Here is a 20827-nt window from a genome sequence, read left to right as displayed (position 1 = left end):
ATTTGGATTGCCAGACGCCAATATTGACCATACCTACCCCGGATCTTTTCACCGTAGAGACAAAACTGATCATGCCATTGGTTCATACAAGAAGTCATTTTTACCGTAAAGGCCTTGGCTAACTTTAACATGTGTTTTCCAACATAAATAGGTGCCTCATTAAGCGAAAAACACGAAAAACCATCATAAAAACCAAGAAATCCAACATAAAGGCAAATGTCAATTATAGTGAAAATCTTTCCCAGCACCGCCCAGACATGCCATTGAGATATTTTATAGCTCAAACTAAGGCTTAGGGTGTCTACTACATGCCTGAATCTTTATTTAAAATGAAATATGTGAACGTAAGCCAAGAAAATATTTAATCGACCCCTACCCCCTATTTTGATCGCCAGACGCCAATATTGACCATACCTACCCCGGATATTTTCACCCCTGGAGACAAAACTGAGCACGCCATTGGTCCATACAAGGTGTCATTTTTACCGTAAAGGCCTTGGCTAGCTTTAACATGTGTTTTCCAACATAAATAGGTGCCTTATTAAGCGAGACATTATTTAATGCAGTAAAATGTAGGATATCTGGTTCAAACAGCTGTCAAAATCAATGGAATGATATTCGACCCCTTTTCGTATGTAACCGGATGTGATTTTTAGCCCCGGGAAAGATATAATGGTACCCTTAGTAATTGTTCTAAAAAGAAATGTTCCGTGCAATATTTCGTCAAAGCATTTCGAAGGTCGTTCGGCTTTAGTAGATTTTTTCAACATCTTAGTTGTTAGCATTTATTTATTAAACAACATTTACATTACAAATACGTAATACGGATAACAATATGAAAAGACATTTGTCAATATTGTATGTTTTTTCTTCTATCTATGAATTAAAATCCGATTGGACACAGTGTCATTTGAGCGCTAACATCAGTACACATGCTGTTACATACGTAAAAACACTGCCAAATGTACCTGAAATGAGAAAAGCTCTTAAAAATAACCTTTTCGAATTATACAAAAATGTTGAAATATATTGTAATCATAACCAAGTTCGAATTCAATTTGTTTGGTGATAGGAAGTAATCAAAGCCTTGACATTATGTTTGGTGAATACGATAAAGTTAATTTATTGCCTACATTACCGGATCATTTACACTGATTCCCTATCTTTTTTTTATGACAGGATTTGAATAATATCACCTGATCACGGGGGAACATATCAAATATTTATACACTTGGCTGTTATAAAAATAAATTAAAAATATTTCATCTCTTTTTTTTCAAATATTAGGAAGCAACATGTATATTATAACTTAATTTTAAGTACCATGTATTGACATACTAGTATTGCATTTCAACATCAATAATAAATTTGTGAAAAATTACATTCTAACAACATTTGAGATACCGAATATGTTAACAAAACATATCAATTGAAAGCGTGAAATTCTATTATGCATAGAAATACGTTGAATCTGTATTGTTTTCTTCTCTCTATTTTAGCGTTTGCAATCTAGATAAGCGAGAAGACTATTCTACCGACAGTAAGGTTAAAAGATAGCATTTGTAATCAATTAAAAAAGTGTGCTTAATATGTAACTATATATTTTCCCAAAAAAGAAGTTACATGGTAACACGAATTTTCTTTTCATGTTCGTTGCAATGAGATATGAATGAACTATCTTTATATATGATATTACTTTGAATGGGTAAATTAAATACCTGAACAGCCACTTGTGTCGATTCTTTTGTCAACTACAGTGAAAGAAGTGGACACAGATTCTTCTAGGTAACCATTCTCTGATTCTACGTCGGCATTTCTTTTTCTTCTACTGCTTACAGCTGGTCTGACATTAACGCATGGCTAGAGAAGAGAAAAAAACGCGAAACTTTAGACGAAAGAAATAAAAGATTAAATCTAATATTGCAACTCTAGGAATTGTACATTATATCTACAGAACACATTCTATAAACCGTACAACTGGTGTCACATTGTCGTAACTCTTGCATAATTATACCTCAATATACATGTACAGAGTAATACATATTGGAAAATAACAGTACTGTATTAAAATGTACTTTGGCCGTTTTGAAGACACAATAATGAAGAAGAGTGGAATTTAATAGGCATGACTTTGAAAGAAATAACAGCAATATAGGGATGAAAGATGAATAAATATTATTATAATGAATTTTTATACAAATTAGGACAAAACAATATAATATTCCCAATGTTTTTACAAAACAATTGCTTAATAGATCATACATGTATCTTTTGAATCAATATTATATTTAAATCATATCCCACTCTGTTCTGAATGCTATATTCGTTATTACATATTTGATTTGACTACTAGGTGGAAAATAGTTTGAATGGATAATTTTGTAAATTTGACGCCAAGTGATGAGAAAAGCTTACCTGGCTCTGTTGGCCAGATAAGCTAAATATATTAAATTCCTATTCATATTTTACGGTAACTTACTTTGGAAGAGCATGTCATCCCTTTTGGACAAAACAAGGCAGAACATGTAACCACTACTGTGTTGGACTTCACAAAACGAAAACCATACATTGATATCGAAACAATATTAGGAATTGTTTTGTTATGAATCCAAGCATTATCGATCACAGCTGTATCCTTTGAAGAACAAGAGTCGCTGAAAGAAAAATAGTATGTATCTTTGTTACTGTACTTTACCGATTATTTTATATTGACAAATAAATGAAGGTAAATCAATCATATATGAAAATGCGCAAACACATATTGAAACTCTTTTTAAATTATAATATAATAACTTATTTTTTTTAAGACAGCTCATTAAAATCTCCGGTAAGTATAATATAAGAAGTCATCCCATAAGTACAAATTGTTAATATATTTCTTTTAAATATAATGAATATCAATGCATTTACTCACTTATTATTGGTATGGATCTTTCAGATAAACAAAGTCAAGGCATCACTCCCATTGTTTAACAATTGAGCCACCTTTTAAATTCCTGTACATTGATATACCATATTACCATTTTCGCATTTTTAATGTTTATAACACTATTAGTCAATGAGCAAATCTTTAAACATCAAATCCTTTTGAATGCCAATGTAATTGTATTGATAACGCATACATAATAACTTACTTGGTCCACATAACGTAATCTGTATCCACAGATGATGACGCATTACAACTAATAGGTTCGATTGTATAATCAGCTAAAAAAGACAAACAAAAAGTTTTACGTTAATTATATTCACAGAAGATTGTACAACTTACTAAAAATGCATTTAATTTATAGTCTTTCATTTTCATTTATGTAAATTTTAAATCACAATAATGTGTTCAGTAGTTAATATTTGTTTACGATCGATTTTGCTAAAACATGTATTTGCCGATATTCATAACATATATGTACTTGATACAAGTTTAAACCATGTGGTAAAATGGGTCTCTGTGTATGTTGTTGGTTTGCTGTCTTTTGAACATACATGTATACCTAAACATTTTGGTCTTTACGAGATTGGTTAACCTAAGACTCGTTTTTATATATTAGACCGTTGGTTTTCCCGTTTGAAAGGTTTTGCGCTAGTATTTTTTTGGGGCCCTTTATAACTTGCTGTTCGGTGTGAGCAAAGGCTCCGTGTTGAAAACCGTACTTTGACTCTATAATTGATTACATTAATAAATTGTGACTTGGATCGATAGTTTTTTTCACTGACACTCATACCATATCTTCGAATATCTTCTGACATCAGACTCGGACTTCTCTTGAACTGAATTTTTATGTGCGTATTGTTATGCGTTTACTTTTCTGTATTGACTAGAGGTATAGGGGGAGGGTTGAGATCTCATAAACATGTTTAACCCCGCCGCAATTTTGCGCCTGTCCTAAGTCAGGAGCCTCTGCCCTTTGTTAGTCTTGTATTATTTTTAATTTTAGTTTCTTGTGTACAATTTGGAGTTTAGTATGGCGTTCATTATCACTGAACTAGTATATATATTTGTAGAGGGGTCAGCTGAAGGACGCCTCCGGGTGCGGGAATTTCTCGCTGCATTGAAGACCTGTTGGTGACCTTCTGCTGTTGTCTTCTCAGTGGTCGGGTTGTTGTCTCTTTGACACATTCCCCATTTCCATTCTCAATTTTATTTTAAATATAAGAACACATGACACATCATAGAAAACAAAAGTATACGGAACACGAACCCCAGTTTTCTCTGGGGTGGTCTCAGGTGCTCCGGTAGGGTAAGCAGATTCTGCTCCACATGAGGCACCCGCCGTGTTTATCATATTATTATAAACACGGTAATAAGTCTAATTCGGTATCTTGCAATCATATAATCTATTTTTGTGTCAGCATTTACCATGTGCTATACAATATGTTACCTGGTCCAGTTATTTTTAACAACAATGGATCGCCAATGTGAACTGATGTTGCCGGGGTTCCTTTTTTGTCTGTAATGACCAGCTTGATGGTTTTGGTTGGTTCAGTTGGTTTCTTGATTTCCTGCTTAAAATCTGTTGGTGCTGGACTTTAAGTAAACATTAAAAAATATGGTGTAATGTGTATTTTTTTTTTACATTTGATCTGTTATTAAATCCATGCATGACACTATTAAACATTAATCAACACCAAATAAAGAAAACATACATAAATGATATCCTGAAGTGTGTATACAGTCACCAACCAACACACCAGTGCGTATGGCGTGTATAAAATACAGTCTTAAAATATTGTGAGTAAATTTTACCGGCAAGGACCATACATTATCAAAAAATATTTATATTAAAAAAAAAAACATTTTTAATTATTTAAAAAAAAAGACGGGTAAGTAACTACAACAGGCAAACAAAAGCATTTCCAAGGATACCAGAAATGTTGCTTTGAAACATTCTATTTACAAAACACTAACAGAGCTGTTACATAGCCTTCAAGGCGACTTTAGATAAACCTAGGTTTTTGTTGGGTTTTTGTTACTCTTTTAAGTTTTTTTTGTAGTGTTTTGTTGAATTTCATCATTGTTTTTGCATTTTAACTTCGAATATTTCTTTCTCCTTTTTACTCAACTTGTTAAAAGTTTAAAATGTAATAACTTGAATCTAATAAATGACACAAAGATTAACTTTTATGATACTTTTTTTCTTACATTTTTATCTGCATGCTGGTGTTTGCGGATGCTACAAAGGCACCGGCGGATTTACATTCCAGTTGATAAAAATGTGCATTCTTTCCACCAGCTATATTTGAACTGTTTTCGCCCTTCACATGAAGTACATTAAGTTTTGTCTTATTCTAATAAAATAGAAAAAAGATATTTGATAAAAATATGCATATCGTAGCAGCAGAACTCGTTTTATTAGTTATTTTTGGTTCTGAACTAGCTTTAAGTAACTGTGAATACTCTAATATTTGAATTAAGTGTCTTTTTCGTTGTTGGGATGTACAATGTATTATAGCACTGCCTCGTCCGTACTTTTTTAGCTGCATTTCCTCGATCTGATGAGTTAAAGTTTTTCAACTGTTCTTTATGTCACCCTAACGGTGGTCGGGTGACATATTGTTATGTTTCATTCTTTTTTTTTTTTTTATTATTCCACACTTTTTGTCCATGCAAATTCTCGGAATCGTATGGACCAATTTTAATGGGACTAAACAATAATGTTAACCACCATTGCCAGAGGTGCAGTGAGAATTGGCACTTCCAAGATGGCCACTGTTACCACGGAAACAATAAAAGAGTGAAAAAATGGGCTTTTAGTTTTTAGTGCATAATTTGAGTATGCCTGAACTTTGCATCATCAAATTTTAACACATCATAGCTGTATATTATATACATATTTGGATGAATTTAGGAATCCTCAGATTTACTATGTTATCATGGAAACTGATAAAACATATCATTTTTTTTTTTAATTTTTGAAAAGTGTATGAAACTTTACAGAACAGTTGACTGGCAAATCTAGATGTGGCATATTACTTTAGAATTTCCAAAATGGTTGCCACTTAGTGGCAATGGGGGAAGGGTGATGCTTGTAATGGCAATTCTAGTTATAGTTTGATCTCATGTTGTACTGTTACATTGGATGACTTTGTCCTTGGATACATGCAGGTAAATTGATAAACTGGTCACAGATACCAGGACTAAGTTTTATATATATACGCCAGTAGCGCGTTTCGTCTACAAAAGACTCATCAGTGACGCTCGAATCCCAAAAAGTTTTAAAAACTTTAGGCATTTTAAGGCATTGGCCACAAGGTTGATATTTTGAAATTATGTTCCTACATTGTATCAACGTATATAAAGATACGGGAACTTAAAGCTTATATCCACATAATATGGACTCTGGTCGATATTTGTCTTATTGGCAGTCATATCACATCCCTTTATGATTTGAAAATTGTTTAAATTGGTTAACGTAAGATTATTTTTGAATTAAATATTATATTTTCAGACTTCCTTTCACTCACCCAAAGGACTTTCGACATCCCAAAATGAAACAGTTTTCATATGCACTAGTGTTTTTCTTTTGCTGAACCACTGACTTTTTATTTAATGCCTTATTAAAATGATAAATCGTATTTTCATAACAAGTTCAATATATATCGGAAGAAAAGTATCTTACGCTCGTGGTGTAGTTGTGTAATGTTTATTGGTCGTTAAGGTTATATATTATCCGATATTTTAACAGAACTAAAATGAGTGGAAATGTGAAGAGAACTATCTGAAGATGTATAAAAGGCAAACGAGTATCCGAGTACTAAAACTGTACTCGAGTACTCGTTGCCATCCCTATAAATAAGTAAATTTCGGATCATGTATAAATATTGTGAATCAAATTTTGTAATTTTAAATGTATCATGCGGGACGCATGTAGATTGAGGCGTGGGTTATGTAATGTTTATTGGTCGTTAAGGTTATAATCAAGTAGAATCTTAGTATACCAATGTATGGTTTACGCTCGAGAAAGAGTTACGCAGATTTAGACGTTTGGCGGGAAAATTAGTGGCAGGGTCGAAAGTTATAGGGGTGATCGTAAAGGACTCTCTATGCTCCGTAAGGGTAACATTTAGAGAACACCCCTATCAAAGAAATAGTATAGTCGCCCTGGGGTATATAAGAGAGTGAGAAACGGCACTTGAGGCTGTCGGTTGGCTGTCGATGAGCTGTTATCCTTCAACTAGCGTACGTCGGATATACTAAGTGCTACAAGAGCCTTGATATTCAGAGGACACTTTGTACTGAGTACAAAGTGGACGTACATGTTGACAGGATTGACATAGCAGACTGTCCCACACGGAGGACAGGCTGTACCAGCCCGCACTGTCTGGTAGTGACAGGTTGTCCCACTCGGAGGACAAGTTGTTCCAGCCCGCACTGTCTGGTAGTGACAGGTTGTCCCACTCGGAGGACAAGTTGTATCAAACCTCTCTGTTTTGTATTGACAGACTGTCCCATTCGGAGGACAAGCTGTACCAGCTATACTGTCTATAAGTGACACATCGTCCCATCTTGAGGACAGGCTGGTTTATTGGATTATATTTGTATATATAATTGTTTTATTGTGCATTGTTACTTTATTTCGACAAAGAGTCAGTGTGTATATTTTAGTTCATTGTGCACAATTTGGATAGTTGTAGTTTTTAGCATTACCATATTGTTTGTGGACAACTTGGATCCAAGCATTGACCGGAACGGACGTTTGGGATATTAACGCCTGGTTACACGTTACAGTTGTTTATGTTTATATAATTATACGTTGACCATAAAGTCGCTAAAAATCCTCTTAAGAGCCAAGTTAATCGAAAGTAATGTGATTTTACTCGTTCTCACACTTAGAAAGTTGTTCTTAAAAAAATAAAATTCATACAATCACTTATGCCTACAGATTTTTTTTACTATAGTCTCTGAAGGATGGACACCTCTGAGGAGCCACTCGAGAATTAAACTTTTTTTCAAAATTTGATTTTTGGGTTTATATGACTAAAACAATGATTGGTAAAGAACAAATCATATGATGGTGCACGGTGTTTTTTTGCTACGGTCCTTTGAAAGTTCCTAATTGTGATGATTTCCCCACTTTTCATCAATATATACCTTTTCTTGGTCTATTATCGTTAAAAAGATCACAGTTCCACTATTAAACTATTTTTCATGACAACTTCTTTGTTATAAATGATTGAAAATACATATCTAATTTTTTTTCACAAAGTTGAGTTTGATTATAACATTTGTTAAATTCATTGATATTTTCTTCTTGTGTCACATATTTTGGTAATAATTCTAGAACGAGATTTCAACGAAATTGAAACGTCAGAAGAATATACATCCTTAAAGAAAATTCAACCATTTAACAATTCAAAATTTATTTTTCTGTAAATATCATGTGCTTACCTTCCAGTCACAATTTGCTTCATTTAAGTGACAATAGTTAGAACCATTAAGGAGCACAACCTCTCCCTTATCCACACCCGATATGTCTGTGATAAAACCGTTCGCTGCACATTCTTAAAAAAAAAAAATTGTTATAACTGTTATCTGAAATGTTAGGAAATTAAAACAGTTAACAGGTACTTATTAAACGAACGATTTAATATGAAATGCGATTCTTTTTATACTCTCTTCATAAAAAATGAGAAAGGTTGACATTTCTTGCTACTTCACATACTGTGGAATTGGGTATTTCTTGCTACTTCACATACTGTGGATTTTGGTATTTCTTGCTACTGCACATACTGTGGAATTGAAGATTTCTTGGTATTGCACAATTAATAAAAGATATCTTACTTTAATAATTGTGCAATTCTGTGCCATTGAAGAGTTAGTGCTAATTGTTTAATAGAAGATTTCTTGCCATGGCGCAATACTGTGCAATATGATAATTATTTCTGGCTTTTGTGCAATACTGTGCAATTAAAGTTTACTTGCTATTTGCGCAATAATTTTAAAATCAGCATGCGTTTCACGGATTTAGTTTTATATCATATACATTGCATCACTCCAGTTTGTTTAAATTGATAATTTATTTGCATACCAAGAACGGTTTGTTACAAGAACTGTTAAATGGATGTTTAAATGTTGCGTGTACACATACTCACTGAATTCTAAAAACAGATTTCTTTTTGCTGGTACAACTGATGGTTGTGGATTTGATGGCCTTGCTGTTGTTGTTTTTGGTGTTGATGGTTTTGCTGTTAGTGGTCGTGGTGTGGTTGGTTTTGCTGTTGGTGGTTGTGGTGTTAATGGCTTGACTGTTGTTGTTTTTGTTTTATTTGGTTTTAATAGTTTTGCTGTTTGTGGTTGTGATGTGGTTGGGTTTGCTTTTGTTGGTTGTGATGTGGTTGGGTTTGCTTTTGTTGGTTGTGATGTGGTCGGGTTTGCTGGGTTTGCTTTTGTTGGTTGTGATGTGGTCGGGTTTGCTTTTGTTGGTTGTGATGTGGTCGGGTTTGCTTTTGTTGGTTGTGATGTGGTCGGGTTTGCTTTTGTTGGTTGTGATGTGGTTGGGTTTGCTTTTGTTGGTTGTGATGTGGTTGGGTTTGCTTTTGTTGGTTGTGATGTGGTTGGGTTTGCTTTTGTTGGTTGTGATGTGGTTGGGTTTGCTTTTGTTGGTTGTGATGTGGTTGGGTTTGCTTTTGTTGGTTGTGATGTGGTCGGGTTTGCTTTTGTTGGTTGTGATGTGGTTGGGTTTGCTTTTGTTGGTTGTGATGTGGTTGGGTTTGCTTTTGTTGGTCGTGATGTGGTTGGGTTTGCTTTTGTTGGTTGTGATGTGGTCGGGTTTGCTGTTGGTGGTTGAGACGTGGTTGTGTTTGCTGTTGGTGTTTGTGATATGGTTGGTTTTACTGTTGATGTCTTTTCTGTAGATGATTTTGACAGATCTGTTTTCCTAGTTGTTGCTTCATTAGTGGGTAGTAACGCTATTGCACAACACAAAAACTGAAATAGAAAGACATGTGTTTTGATTGTTCTTTTGATTCTGCTGACAGTGTTGACTTTTCTTAACACTACACTTCCACACAATGATATCAAACAGAAGTTTTCCTATTTGAATAAGTGGTTGTTTGGTTAATCTGAATGCAAATATATTTGCTGCAATTTATTTAAAAGCCTTCTTCTGAGAGAATGAAAATAAAATAAGATGACTGGAGCTGTTAATTGTGTCTTTGATTACATTTGTGTACGTTTCGGCAACTAAGTTTATCAACAGATTGTATGTATTATAATGAGTACCGTTATATATATCGTGATGACATTTTTTCGTTAAATAATCAAGAAATTTCCAAATATACTGTCGACATTACCCAAAAGGACCTTGCTTTAATAAATCAAATTTAAACGGAATTAACTATCCTTTCCTAAAATTAGATATTTCGGCTTTTCACGGGAAACTCTAAACTAAATTTTACGATTTTTCGTTCCCTATTGTTAATTTTGCCTTTATGGATGGATGGTTCCTTTCGCACTATCTTACTAGTGTGTTTATATTTCACAGTAATGTCTTTATGACATGGTCTGTTTTGACATTCATAATTTTAACAAACATAATAAATGTATTGCTGGTAAATTATTAAGCCAGGGATTTTGTTATCACATTCAAATTACTAAAAAAACGTAACTGAATTCTTCTATAGATTTGAAGATTTTATTTGAAGTTTTGATGTACCTTTAATAAGTTGCTAGTGGTTTTGTACTAGCTGCGAATACTCTCAGATCAATACTTTTTATTTAGTGTCTTTTTTGTTGTTAAGATATAGAAGTACTAGGCTACGTTCACTCTGTGTTTTTTTTTAATTACTTCTATTTGAACCCATCTGATGAGTTAAGCCTTTTTAACTGATATTTGTTTTTCGTTCTTATGTTGTACTGTTACACCACTAGACCAGGTTAGGGGAGGGTTGGAATCCTGCTAACATGCTTTGTGTGACATTTGTTATTTCGGGGCCTTTTATAGCCGACTATATGCGGTATAGTGTTTGCTCATTGTTGAAGGTCATACGATTATCTATAGTTGTGAATTTCTGTGTCATTTGGTGTATGACGGAGAGTTGTTCCTTTTGCAATCCTACAATATCTTCTTTTTTATATGTCTATATATTTCATGTTTAGGGGTTAGCAGATACATTTAACAACTTCAAAATTTTAAATCATTAATTTCAAGTAATCAATTGTTTAAACGTTACATTTAAGATTAATATATTAAATTTTATGATAATAGTGAGAATATAGTGTCAACACCGTTTCAGTCAGACCTATAACATAATATACATAATTACTAAAACGACTTTATATTAAAAAAAAACGGCTTCAAAAGGCTGTCTCATTGGAATCCTGCCATATATTATTTATATTATCCTTAAGTATGTACTGCAGCTAAAGCAGTAAATATTTGGAAATTCAACTGGTCCACTAAATGACCATAAATATCACAGTGTTTTCCCGTTCGAGTTAAAAAACAACGTCTTACCAGTGTTAAAACAAAAGTTGGTGGCATTGCAATGATGTTTCTTAAAATTCCTGTTTCTGAAAAAAAATGATGATTGTTTGCTGTAATAAGCATGTAATTAAACCTCTAAATAAATACTATTATGATATATTTTCTGCATTGTGCAATAAGTATTGTCACAACGTAATATACTATGTCTATCTATCATTGTATTGCGAATACGATACATATTTTGACTCTTTTGTATGGAGTTGGTTAGTTACATGTATCATGTGTATAATTATCGTCTTGTCAATAAATACATGTGTTCATTGTTATTACAGATGAGATCACACAGGTGATGACAAATTCTCGTTTGTGTTAAAAATTACATAAAACTATGAACAAATCTGCCTGCACTATTATGCAAGACAAACACCATAACGTAGGCTATCCAATGCCTTGGCATTTTGAATCCGTAATGCTCACCAACTTTCTGGTCAAGTAGGATAAACGGTACTGTAGTTCCATCGAAGGAACAGAGTTATAAATCGGTTAAATTTTAAAAACTTTGTACTTGTTTTGATTTTACAACTGTTTTGATCTGAGCGTCCCTAGTGAGTCTAATGTACACGAAACGTCTGACGTATCAAATTATTTGCGAAGTACCTTGAATATATATCTACACCACTGGGTCGAAGTCACTTCTCATGGACGTTTTTTCCCGATAGCAATTACCGTCCCAGTTGTCAGCACTTCGGTGTTAGCATGAATATCAATGATATGGTATTTTTTTTATATTTTTTACCGTTTCAAAATTATAAATTATTGGAAAAACAAAGGACAAACACTGTCAGTCTTTAGTTACATACCTGTTGAAAATAAATGGTGTTCTCGTATAAATATACACCGTACATAATCTAGGTTGTTAAAGAGTGTCCAATAGAGATTGTTATTTTTTGGTCCACTTTTATCGAGTGTTATATATATATTTTATTCTGAAGAACCTATGTTGATACAATGGTATACAGAAATACATAGACATACACAATAATATTATAAAACATGGTGAGGTTACAGCAAATAGAGAAGAAAAGAATGCATAGTTTGGAGGCTTCCATTTTATCAGAGAGAATCCATTTTTGTATTAATGGTTCTAATGAGCTTACACAGCTTTTTAAGTTTTGATTGTTTTGAAAAATTCATAACTGCTTTAAACTTTAGAGTATTAATGTTAGTACAGAAATTTTCATCTATACATTCTTTCCTTTCTTCAGAAAAATATGTACATTCTAAAATGTTATGAAATTCATCTCCAATTTCATTACTATTACATAAGTTACAAGTTCGATTTTCTCTGGGTATGTTATTCCATCTACCAGATTCTATTGGGAGCTTGTGATTTACGGTTCTAAATCTACAAAGAGTGAAAACGTCTTTGTCGTCTAGCTTGTTGATATAGTTTTCGAAAGCAAAACTTTCTTTATAAATGCAATAGTTAACCGTTTTGGGACTGTTATTAATATTTGCACTCCAAGTTTGGATAAATTGATCTTGGAGAATAGTTCTAATCGTATGTTTTAGCCAATCATAATTGTAAATAAGTTGATAACTCCATATGTAGGAGAGACCACATTCATTAAAAATGTTGGAAATATAATTTAGCCATGAAGATTTTAAAGTAGAATCATTTTCTTATTTCAGCAATAATTTAAACACAATGAAACATAGTTTTTCTTGTTTGCCTTTTAATATTCTTATCCAATATGATATCATTCTGATTTTTATATCAATATTAAGAGGGTACCGACCGAGTTCCCCATATATAACATAGTTAGGTGTAGTAGGTTTTAAATGGAGAAGGAGTTTACAAAATTTTAAATGAACTTTTTCTAGGATGTCAATATTTTCATATCCCCATATTTCACAGCCATATAAAAGAATTGGTTTTACAAGTTTGTCAAAAAGATCAAGTTGACAGCTAATAGAAAGATTATGTTTTCTTCCTTTTCGTAAGACATCGTACATTGCGTTAGTAGCCTTTTCTGCCAAATGAAGTTTGCCCGTTTTAAAACTCCCAGTTCTTGAAAAATATACCCCTAAATAATTAAAGTCTTTAACAATATCGATATTTGAGTTATTGTATTTAAACATTAAATTCTTTTGTAATCTTCTTTTGTAAAAACTACTATATTTGTTTTTTCAACGTTCACCTTGAGTCCCCATATGTTACAATACGTATTAAATTTATCTAAAGAGGCCTGGAGATCAGTCGCCGTTTCGGCAAGTATAATCGTGTCATCCGCATAAAGTATAGCAAATAAATTTAGATAAATATCTAACTGTGTTTCAATGTCTTTGCTTACTGTTTGTAGACCAATCACATTTTCTTGGCATAGAAAATCTTCTAAGTCATTTAAAAAAAGTGAAAATAAAAAGGGTGATAGAATTTCACCCTGTCGAACACCATTTTCGCATGGGAAAAAATCAGATTTTTTACCATTATATGATAAACATGATTTGATATTTTGATACATATTAAAGATAATGTTGTACATTTTGCCACTTATATTACTTAAAAGCATTTTATACCACAGAGCATCCCGTCGAACAGTGTCAAATGCCTTCTCAAAATCAACAAATGCACAATAGAGCTTCTAATTCTTATTTCTTAGAATTTTAAAAAATGAATGCAAAACGAACATGCAATCAGTTGTCGAATAACCTTCACGAAAACCAAATTGATTTTCCTTCATCAACAATGTTTCTTCTGAAAATTTTATTAGTCTTGCATTTAAGATTGAAGTAAATAGTTTTCCAAAACAGCTAACAATTGTAATCGGGCGATAATTTTTAGGGTTGTATTTATCACCTTTATTTTTGTAAAATGGTTTAATGGTCCCAGTTACCAATGATTCAGGAATTGTCCCCGTTTCAAAGATAAGATTGAACAATTTAACATAAAGTTCCATATACTGAGCAAGCGAAGATTTTATGTATTCATTGATAATTTTATCATCTGAACAGGCTTTGTTGTTTTTCAGCTTTTTTACGCACTTTAAAATTTCATCTTCAGTTATCGACACATTAAGGCTTTCGTTGATGTTATTATCGAAATCACAATGAGCTTGAGAAGTATCTTTTGTGTCGTTTATATTGTCTTTGGCTGTATTTAATTCTTTAAAAAATGTAAGCAAATTTTCAAAATCTACATTTGGTTGTACTGTGCCATCACGGTTATTCAAAATTTTCCAGTATTCTTTCGTATCATTATTTTTCAGTGAATTCATTTTATTTCTGATTTCTTTCCTGTTTTTCTTTTGCGCTTTATTCATTACTTTTTTATATTGCTTTTCGCTTGCCTTTGCTAGGTTGCAGTAATGTGTAGACAGATTTTTTCTGCGTTTAAATTTCCGAAACTGTTGTCTTGCCTTTGAGCAATCTAAATCAAACCAAGGTTTGTTTTGCGTTCCTCGTTGGGATTTTGTTATAATTCTAGCTTTAGAAACGTTTTTTTTAAGGCCAAAAGTCTTTTTAGCCGAATCTAATAGACTACTTCCTATTTTATGTACCACGTATGTATGTATGTCACGTTCTTAGTGTCTTCAATTTCTTTCATTAAGATAGCTATCGTTTCAGTATCAATATTTTCTTGGAAAAGCAATGATTTTGAAGGGTCCCATTTCTTTATTTTCTCATCTTTGCCATAATCAATGCCATCATTTGTTTCCTTATCTAAAATTATGCACTTAATTGATAGCAGTAAAGGGGAATGAACGTCGGAATATAAACTGGAAAAATCTAAAATTTCAAAGTTTAAAAATTTTTGTAAAAAAGATACATTACTGATGCAATAATCGACTACGCTAGCATTTCGACATGTTAATTTACCTTCCCTATCTTTTGTTGTTCTGCCATTCATGATAAAAAGATTATTACCTTTACAAAAATCTAATAACTGATTCCCAAAACGGTTTTTGCATTTGTCTTTATTATTCCTTTTTCGGGTCAAGTTTTTTTCGTCTAATTCACACACCATGTTTACAGTCACACCCTCATCATAAGTACATATTTCATTTTCATTAACATAAATAAAATCTCTGTCTTCTGCTGTTCGCGCATTAAAGTCACCTATAAAAAATACTTTTTCAAATTTGCTTGAGAGATCTAAATATTCGTTTTCAATTTCATCGAGAGCACTTGACGAAGAGTATGATGTGTATTCTGGTGGTATATAAATAATTCCTAGTATAACATCTTGGTTAGAGCATATAATTTTTGATATTTTACAGAAAGTTTTTGTTTGGTTACATGAGATTGATTTACTGCTAATTTCATCGTATTATAATAGTTTTAACACATGACTTGGGTAAAATCTCCTTGATGTTCTTAAGGTGCTATGATTTGGACTGATTTGGAAAATGCCAAGCTAAGGTGTGCATTAACTACATCAAATATACTGCACAGTTTAAAGTTACTCTTACCTTTAGGAGCGGATCCTAGATTTTGAAAGGGGCTAATTACATTTAAAAAAAAACAATATCACCGAGTGGAGCGAAACTGAACCCATTTTTTGACGATCATACATATATGCTGAAACATGATATATTTTCCAATCAAAGGATGGAACATAAAATACAGATAATATTTTGTGTACGATTTTAATTTGAAATCAGTGTTTCACAGTTAAACCCGATATTTATATTTTTTTTATAATTTCTTCCAGAAAAAAGAAGTGTATTTTAGAATATCCAAATAAATAGAATCTAACTAGTTGCATGCTCAATTGAAAGTATTACGACTATTTAAATATGTATGCCTGTTTAGTGACTATCTTGGGATTATATTTAAGTTTATATTAAAAACAGCGTGGGGGATAAGCTGCAGATCAATAAAATTTTGTTCAGATACGACATGTCTTCCAAAATTAATACAGTAAAAAATAAATTGGAGGTAGAGGGGAAGTTAAAGATTGAAACGTGAAACATTTGTTCCTATTTACTTAATATTCTCAATTCTGGAACATCTCCACATGGGAAGGTCTACTTTTCATATGTATAACAGGTAGATAGTTAACCTTCCAATGGATAGAAACAAGTGCATGTGTTAATCTCTGATCAGTTCATCATCCTCTAAGCATATTATTCAGGGAAATAAAGACAATTATTCTTACATAATAAGCATTCCTTTAGTAATACTTTTTTATATACCGATTTAAAAGTACATCAAACGGAACTAAAACTGTTGTAGATGTAGGTTATACGTCTAAAACACAGCAATCAAACGACGAACTAATGACATCTAGAAGGCAATACAAAGAATAGTTTTAAACAATAGATCATAGGTGTCTACATAATATGTCAATTTTTGATTCGTCACTAATTTACATAAAACTTATAGTCCTTACATCTGAACGATGCGGAATCTTCTTAACAAATACATGTTCCCTATGATATGATCTTTCTAATTATAATGCCAAATTAGAGATTTCACCCCATTTTCACGGCCCATTGAACATAACAAATAATAGTGCGGATGGGGCATCCGTGTACTATGAACAAAGTCTTGTTTCTACTCTAATATCTAAATGATTTTGTATAGTAATTGTAGCATTCCTATCTTTTAATTTGCTCATCTTTTTTTTATACACTATGTATAAGTATTTCATTTTGTTTGTACCAATGTATAGTTTAAAGCATAAAATTGTCTTGGTTTGTCTGGATCACATGCACAAGTAAAAGATCACACTGTTATTGTGGAATAAAAACAATGCTTATAAAGTGACAGAAATACTACGTTGATTTTTTTCTTGAAATGAAGGAAACTTTAAACCCGTTTAATTTGGAAGGATTGAAAGATAGAAATATCTAGATCAACCTATTAATTCAAATTCATTGACAAAAAATGGATATTACATGTATAAGTGCCTGCATTAATTCACAAACTGAATTATTTTCACGTGCATATAGAAATGTATTTTTTTTATTCTTCTTGGCGCATGTTACCTGCACATTTGAAATATTAAAGTATCATTTCTTAATCATTGATCGTCGCCCATTTGTATTTGTTTTTGGTGAATAGCTAGTAAAAAACAAAGCTTCTATTACAAGTCGAAACATTTCTTAAAATATTTCAAGAGAACCGGAATTTTTAATCAAAATTATTTTCTATTCCCACTATGTGCATTTGGATTTCTATTTCACTGAATTATGTAAAATACGAGTGGAAGGTTTACATTTTATTCAGCGAAACTATTATATATGTCTAAACCTACCTTTTCTTTATAAAATGTAAATATTTTGAATAAAGGAAACTTAATCAATCCAACCTATCATCCGATATATACTGCTTAAAACCCCCAAAAATGTTTATGATTGCTATTAACTGTTAACTTATACGCACTTGCTTCCTGAAAAAATATCCCAACCACGCCAACAAATACAACCAGACTAGAATTCCTTAAGGAGAAGCGTAGTTTTGATATTTAAATACTAAAGATTAAAAGAGGCGGTCACTTCTGTGACCAACAATTCACAGCCTTTTCACACCCTTATTTCTGATAACGGAAAGTATTACCATTCCTCAAATAATTGAAACCGAAATTACTTAATCACTGGATTTTGCGACATTTGTGTATTTGATTTACAAGGTTGATATTAACAGGTAAACTAATACGAACTACTGATTAAACCAAAGCTTCCATTCATATCGTCAAACTTCAAACTAAACTGTCAATGAGATCAGTTGGTCAAAATTAGGAAGAACAACAATATAAAAAAAGATAATACAAAAACCAGGGTGCACCAGTTAAACTATCTAGTTTTACAGTTGTTTGCCGTGAAGGATTCAACACTATTAACATTCAGTAATCTATTGGGAAGTTTGCACACCTTTTCCCGTTCGTTGCATGATATTTTTGTCCATCTGATGAGTTAAGCCTTATTCAACTAATTTTTATAGTTCGTTCTTATGTTGTACTATAATACCACTGTCCCAGGTTAGGGGGAGGGTTGGGATCCCGCTAACATGTTTAACCCCGCCACATCATTCATGTATGTGCCTGTCCCAAGTCGAGAGTCTGTAATTCAGTGGTTGTCGTTTGTTTATGTGTTACATAATTGTTATTCGTTCATTGTTTTTTTACATAAATAAGGCCGTTAGTTTTTTCGTTTTAATTGTTTTACATTGTCTTATCGGGGCCTTTTATAGCTGACTATGCGGCATGGGCTTTGCTCATTGTTGAAGGCCGTACGATGACCTATAGTTGTTAATGTCTGTGTCATTGTGGTCTTTTGTGGATAGTTGTCTCATTGGCATTCATACCACGTTTTCTTTTTTTTTATATTAACTATGAATAGTAAAAATATGCGTTTCAAAGTACATGTACCATTGTAGTTTTTAAATATTTTAATGCAAAAAAACAAGTAATCAAAGGGAGATTGACGATAACAAGATACATCATAAAGTTTACCAGGAAAAAAATACTCGAAATAATCTAACCATATCATAATTACAACGCAATGAAAACGAATACGTTTTTTTTCGATAGAACATCAACAGTTTTCCCCTTTTGTTAATGAACCAATTATGTACTTAATGTCTTTGAATGTCTACCGATAAAGCACCTTTCCATCGAAAGTGTATTATGCTGCTAGATAAAAGAGTCGAATATCAATTTTCGATAAGTGATGTTCGAGAATAAATTGTGTGCAAATCCAAATCGTATAATTTTTATCCAATTCTAAAATAAAAACGAATCAAAAGATCAAATGACGAAAAAAAAAAAAAAAAAAAACGACGGAGAGCTGTTAAAATATTTAAGACACACAAGAAGCGTTCACAACTTATTATTTAATATTTAAAGGACAGAATACAGTATAAAAACACCTTGTACTTAATTTATGAATCAGATTGTTCACTGCTTAAGGTACATATACAAGGTACCAAGTATTTTCTCTATGCATTAAAATGTTTTTTTATCTGCCGAACAGTTTATCGTGAAGTTGGAATAAAGCATTTAAAAATCAAGTTTATCAATCGTTACACCCAATAGTTATTATTTTTATGACGCCAACTTTGGATCACAAATAGAAATTATCTTAGTAAGGTAGTTCACATTACCTACCATGTTTGTTTAACTATAACATAACGATTAATATAAATAAATGAAGATAGGTGTTTACATATCAACAATATAACAAACATTTTTATTTGCAATTAATCTCAGAGAATTTTACGGGACTACTAAGTACTTACATTCTACTGCACAAATGCCAATTATAAATTAAAAAAACCCAGACATATTCATAAATTTATAGGTAAGTACTTCGTTTGATCGCATACATACAGATTAGAAGGGTGCAGTTGTGATAATTTAAATATTCAGGTCTTATTACCTGGAATAATTTACCAAATAATATTAAAGAAATAGATAATTTAGATACATTTAAGACCAAATGTTCAAACTATTTTCTAACTGAACAGAATAAAGATGCACGAAACTAATGCATATTTTTCTTCTACTGAATTCATATATGTGCTTATTCAATATTTAAGCTAATATATTTAACTGTATTATGTATTTTTGTCCGTTTTCTATTTGTATTAATAGTTTTTGAAAGCCTCATGGAAGATTAACATGTAATTGTTAAATGTGTTACCTTCGTTAAATAAAGAATTTTATTATTATTATTATTATTATAAGATATTAGTTTTCAGAAAATTCATCAAAAATTTTAAAACTTTGAAGTATATGCGTATTTACAAATTCATTTACAATAAAGCTATGACTTAACTGAAGTAAAAAAATCTAATTATAACTAAACTTAGCAGTACATCTTTCTGAATATAAAAAAAAGCCTTTAATCGAATATATCAAATTTATTGATTTTTTTTACCAAATTTTTCTTGAAGGAATTAGTGTATCGACAGCTTTTCCATATACAACAGAAAAAAATGATTGTGATGTGGTTGGTTGCAGTATCATGTCATGGGTGAGAACCTTATTATAATACACATGTGTCTGCCAAAAAAAAAAGACGTGTCTGACGTTCAAAGCGCAAAAAGAGATTTTGATTTCATTTTAATCACATGAACTAAAAAAATAATTTCATAATCTAAAATTATAAATGTACGCAAGTTGTGAGCCACCCCTATTCATGTATGCTAACCGATAAAGAAATGATTTGTGTATGCATTTCGATAAATTGGTGCAAAGAGTTCTTTGATGATAGAAAAAAACCTTTGATAAATGTGCATTGCTCTTTACAAAAAGCAGTAACTTGATCAATACAGTTTTAATGTACTAGTATACGTTTTATAGTTTTAAAAATAAATACAAGAGACAAATGTTCAAGCAACGTACTTAACATATTCAACTATATATCAAAAGTTGGAGGACATTATTTTGTTGTTTGTAT

General features: G+C 32.0%; 1 protein-coding gene across 1 annotated transcript in view; it reads right to left on the bottom strand.

Annotated features, from left to right (window-relative positions):
• Nucleotides 1–906: 906 nt before the first annotated feature.
• Nucleotides 907–20827, bottom strand: part of LOC134727628 (uncharacterized) — a 46038-nt gene continuing 26117 nt past the window's right edge. The window contains exons 2-9 of the mRNA XM_063592010.1: nucleotides 9088–9922; nucleotides 8384–8496; nucleotides 5138–5283; nucleotides 4377–4522; nucleotides 3135–3207; nucleotides 2480–2654; nucleotides 1719–1860; nucleotides 907–968 (exon numbers count right to left, since the gene is read on the bottom strand). Coding sequence (XP_063448080.1) covers nucleotides 907–968; nucleotides 1719–1860; nucleotides 2480–2654; nucleotides 3135–3207; nucleotides 4377–4522; nucleotides 5138–5283; nucleotides 8384–8496; nucleotides 9088–9922 — 1692 coding nt within the window. The remainder of the gene's footprint in view (nucleotides 969–1718; nucleotides 1861–2479; nucleotides 2655–3134; nucleotides 3208–4376; nucleotides 4523–5137; nucleotides 5284–8383; nucleotides 8497–9087; nucleotides 9923–20827) is intronic.

Source organism: Mytilus trossulus, chromosome 8 (assembly GCF_036588685.1).
Source record: "Mytilus trossulus isolate FHL-02 chromosome 8, PNRI_Mtr1.1.1.hap1, whole genome shotgun sequence".
NCBI lineage: Eukaryota > Metazoa > Mollusca > Bivalvia > Mytilida > Mytilidae > Mytilus > Mytilus trossulus.
Note: the sequence above shows the minus strand (reverse complement) of the source record. Positions and strands in the feature narration are given on the sequence as shown.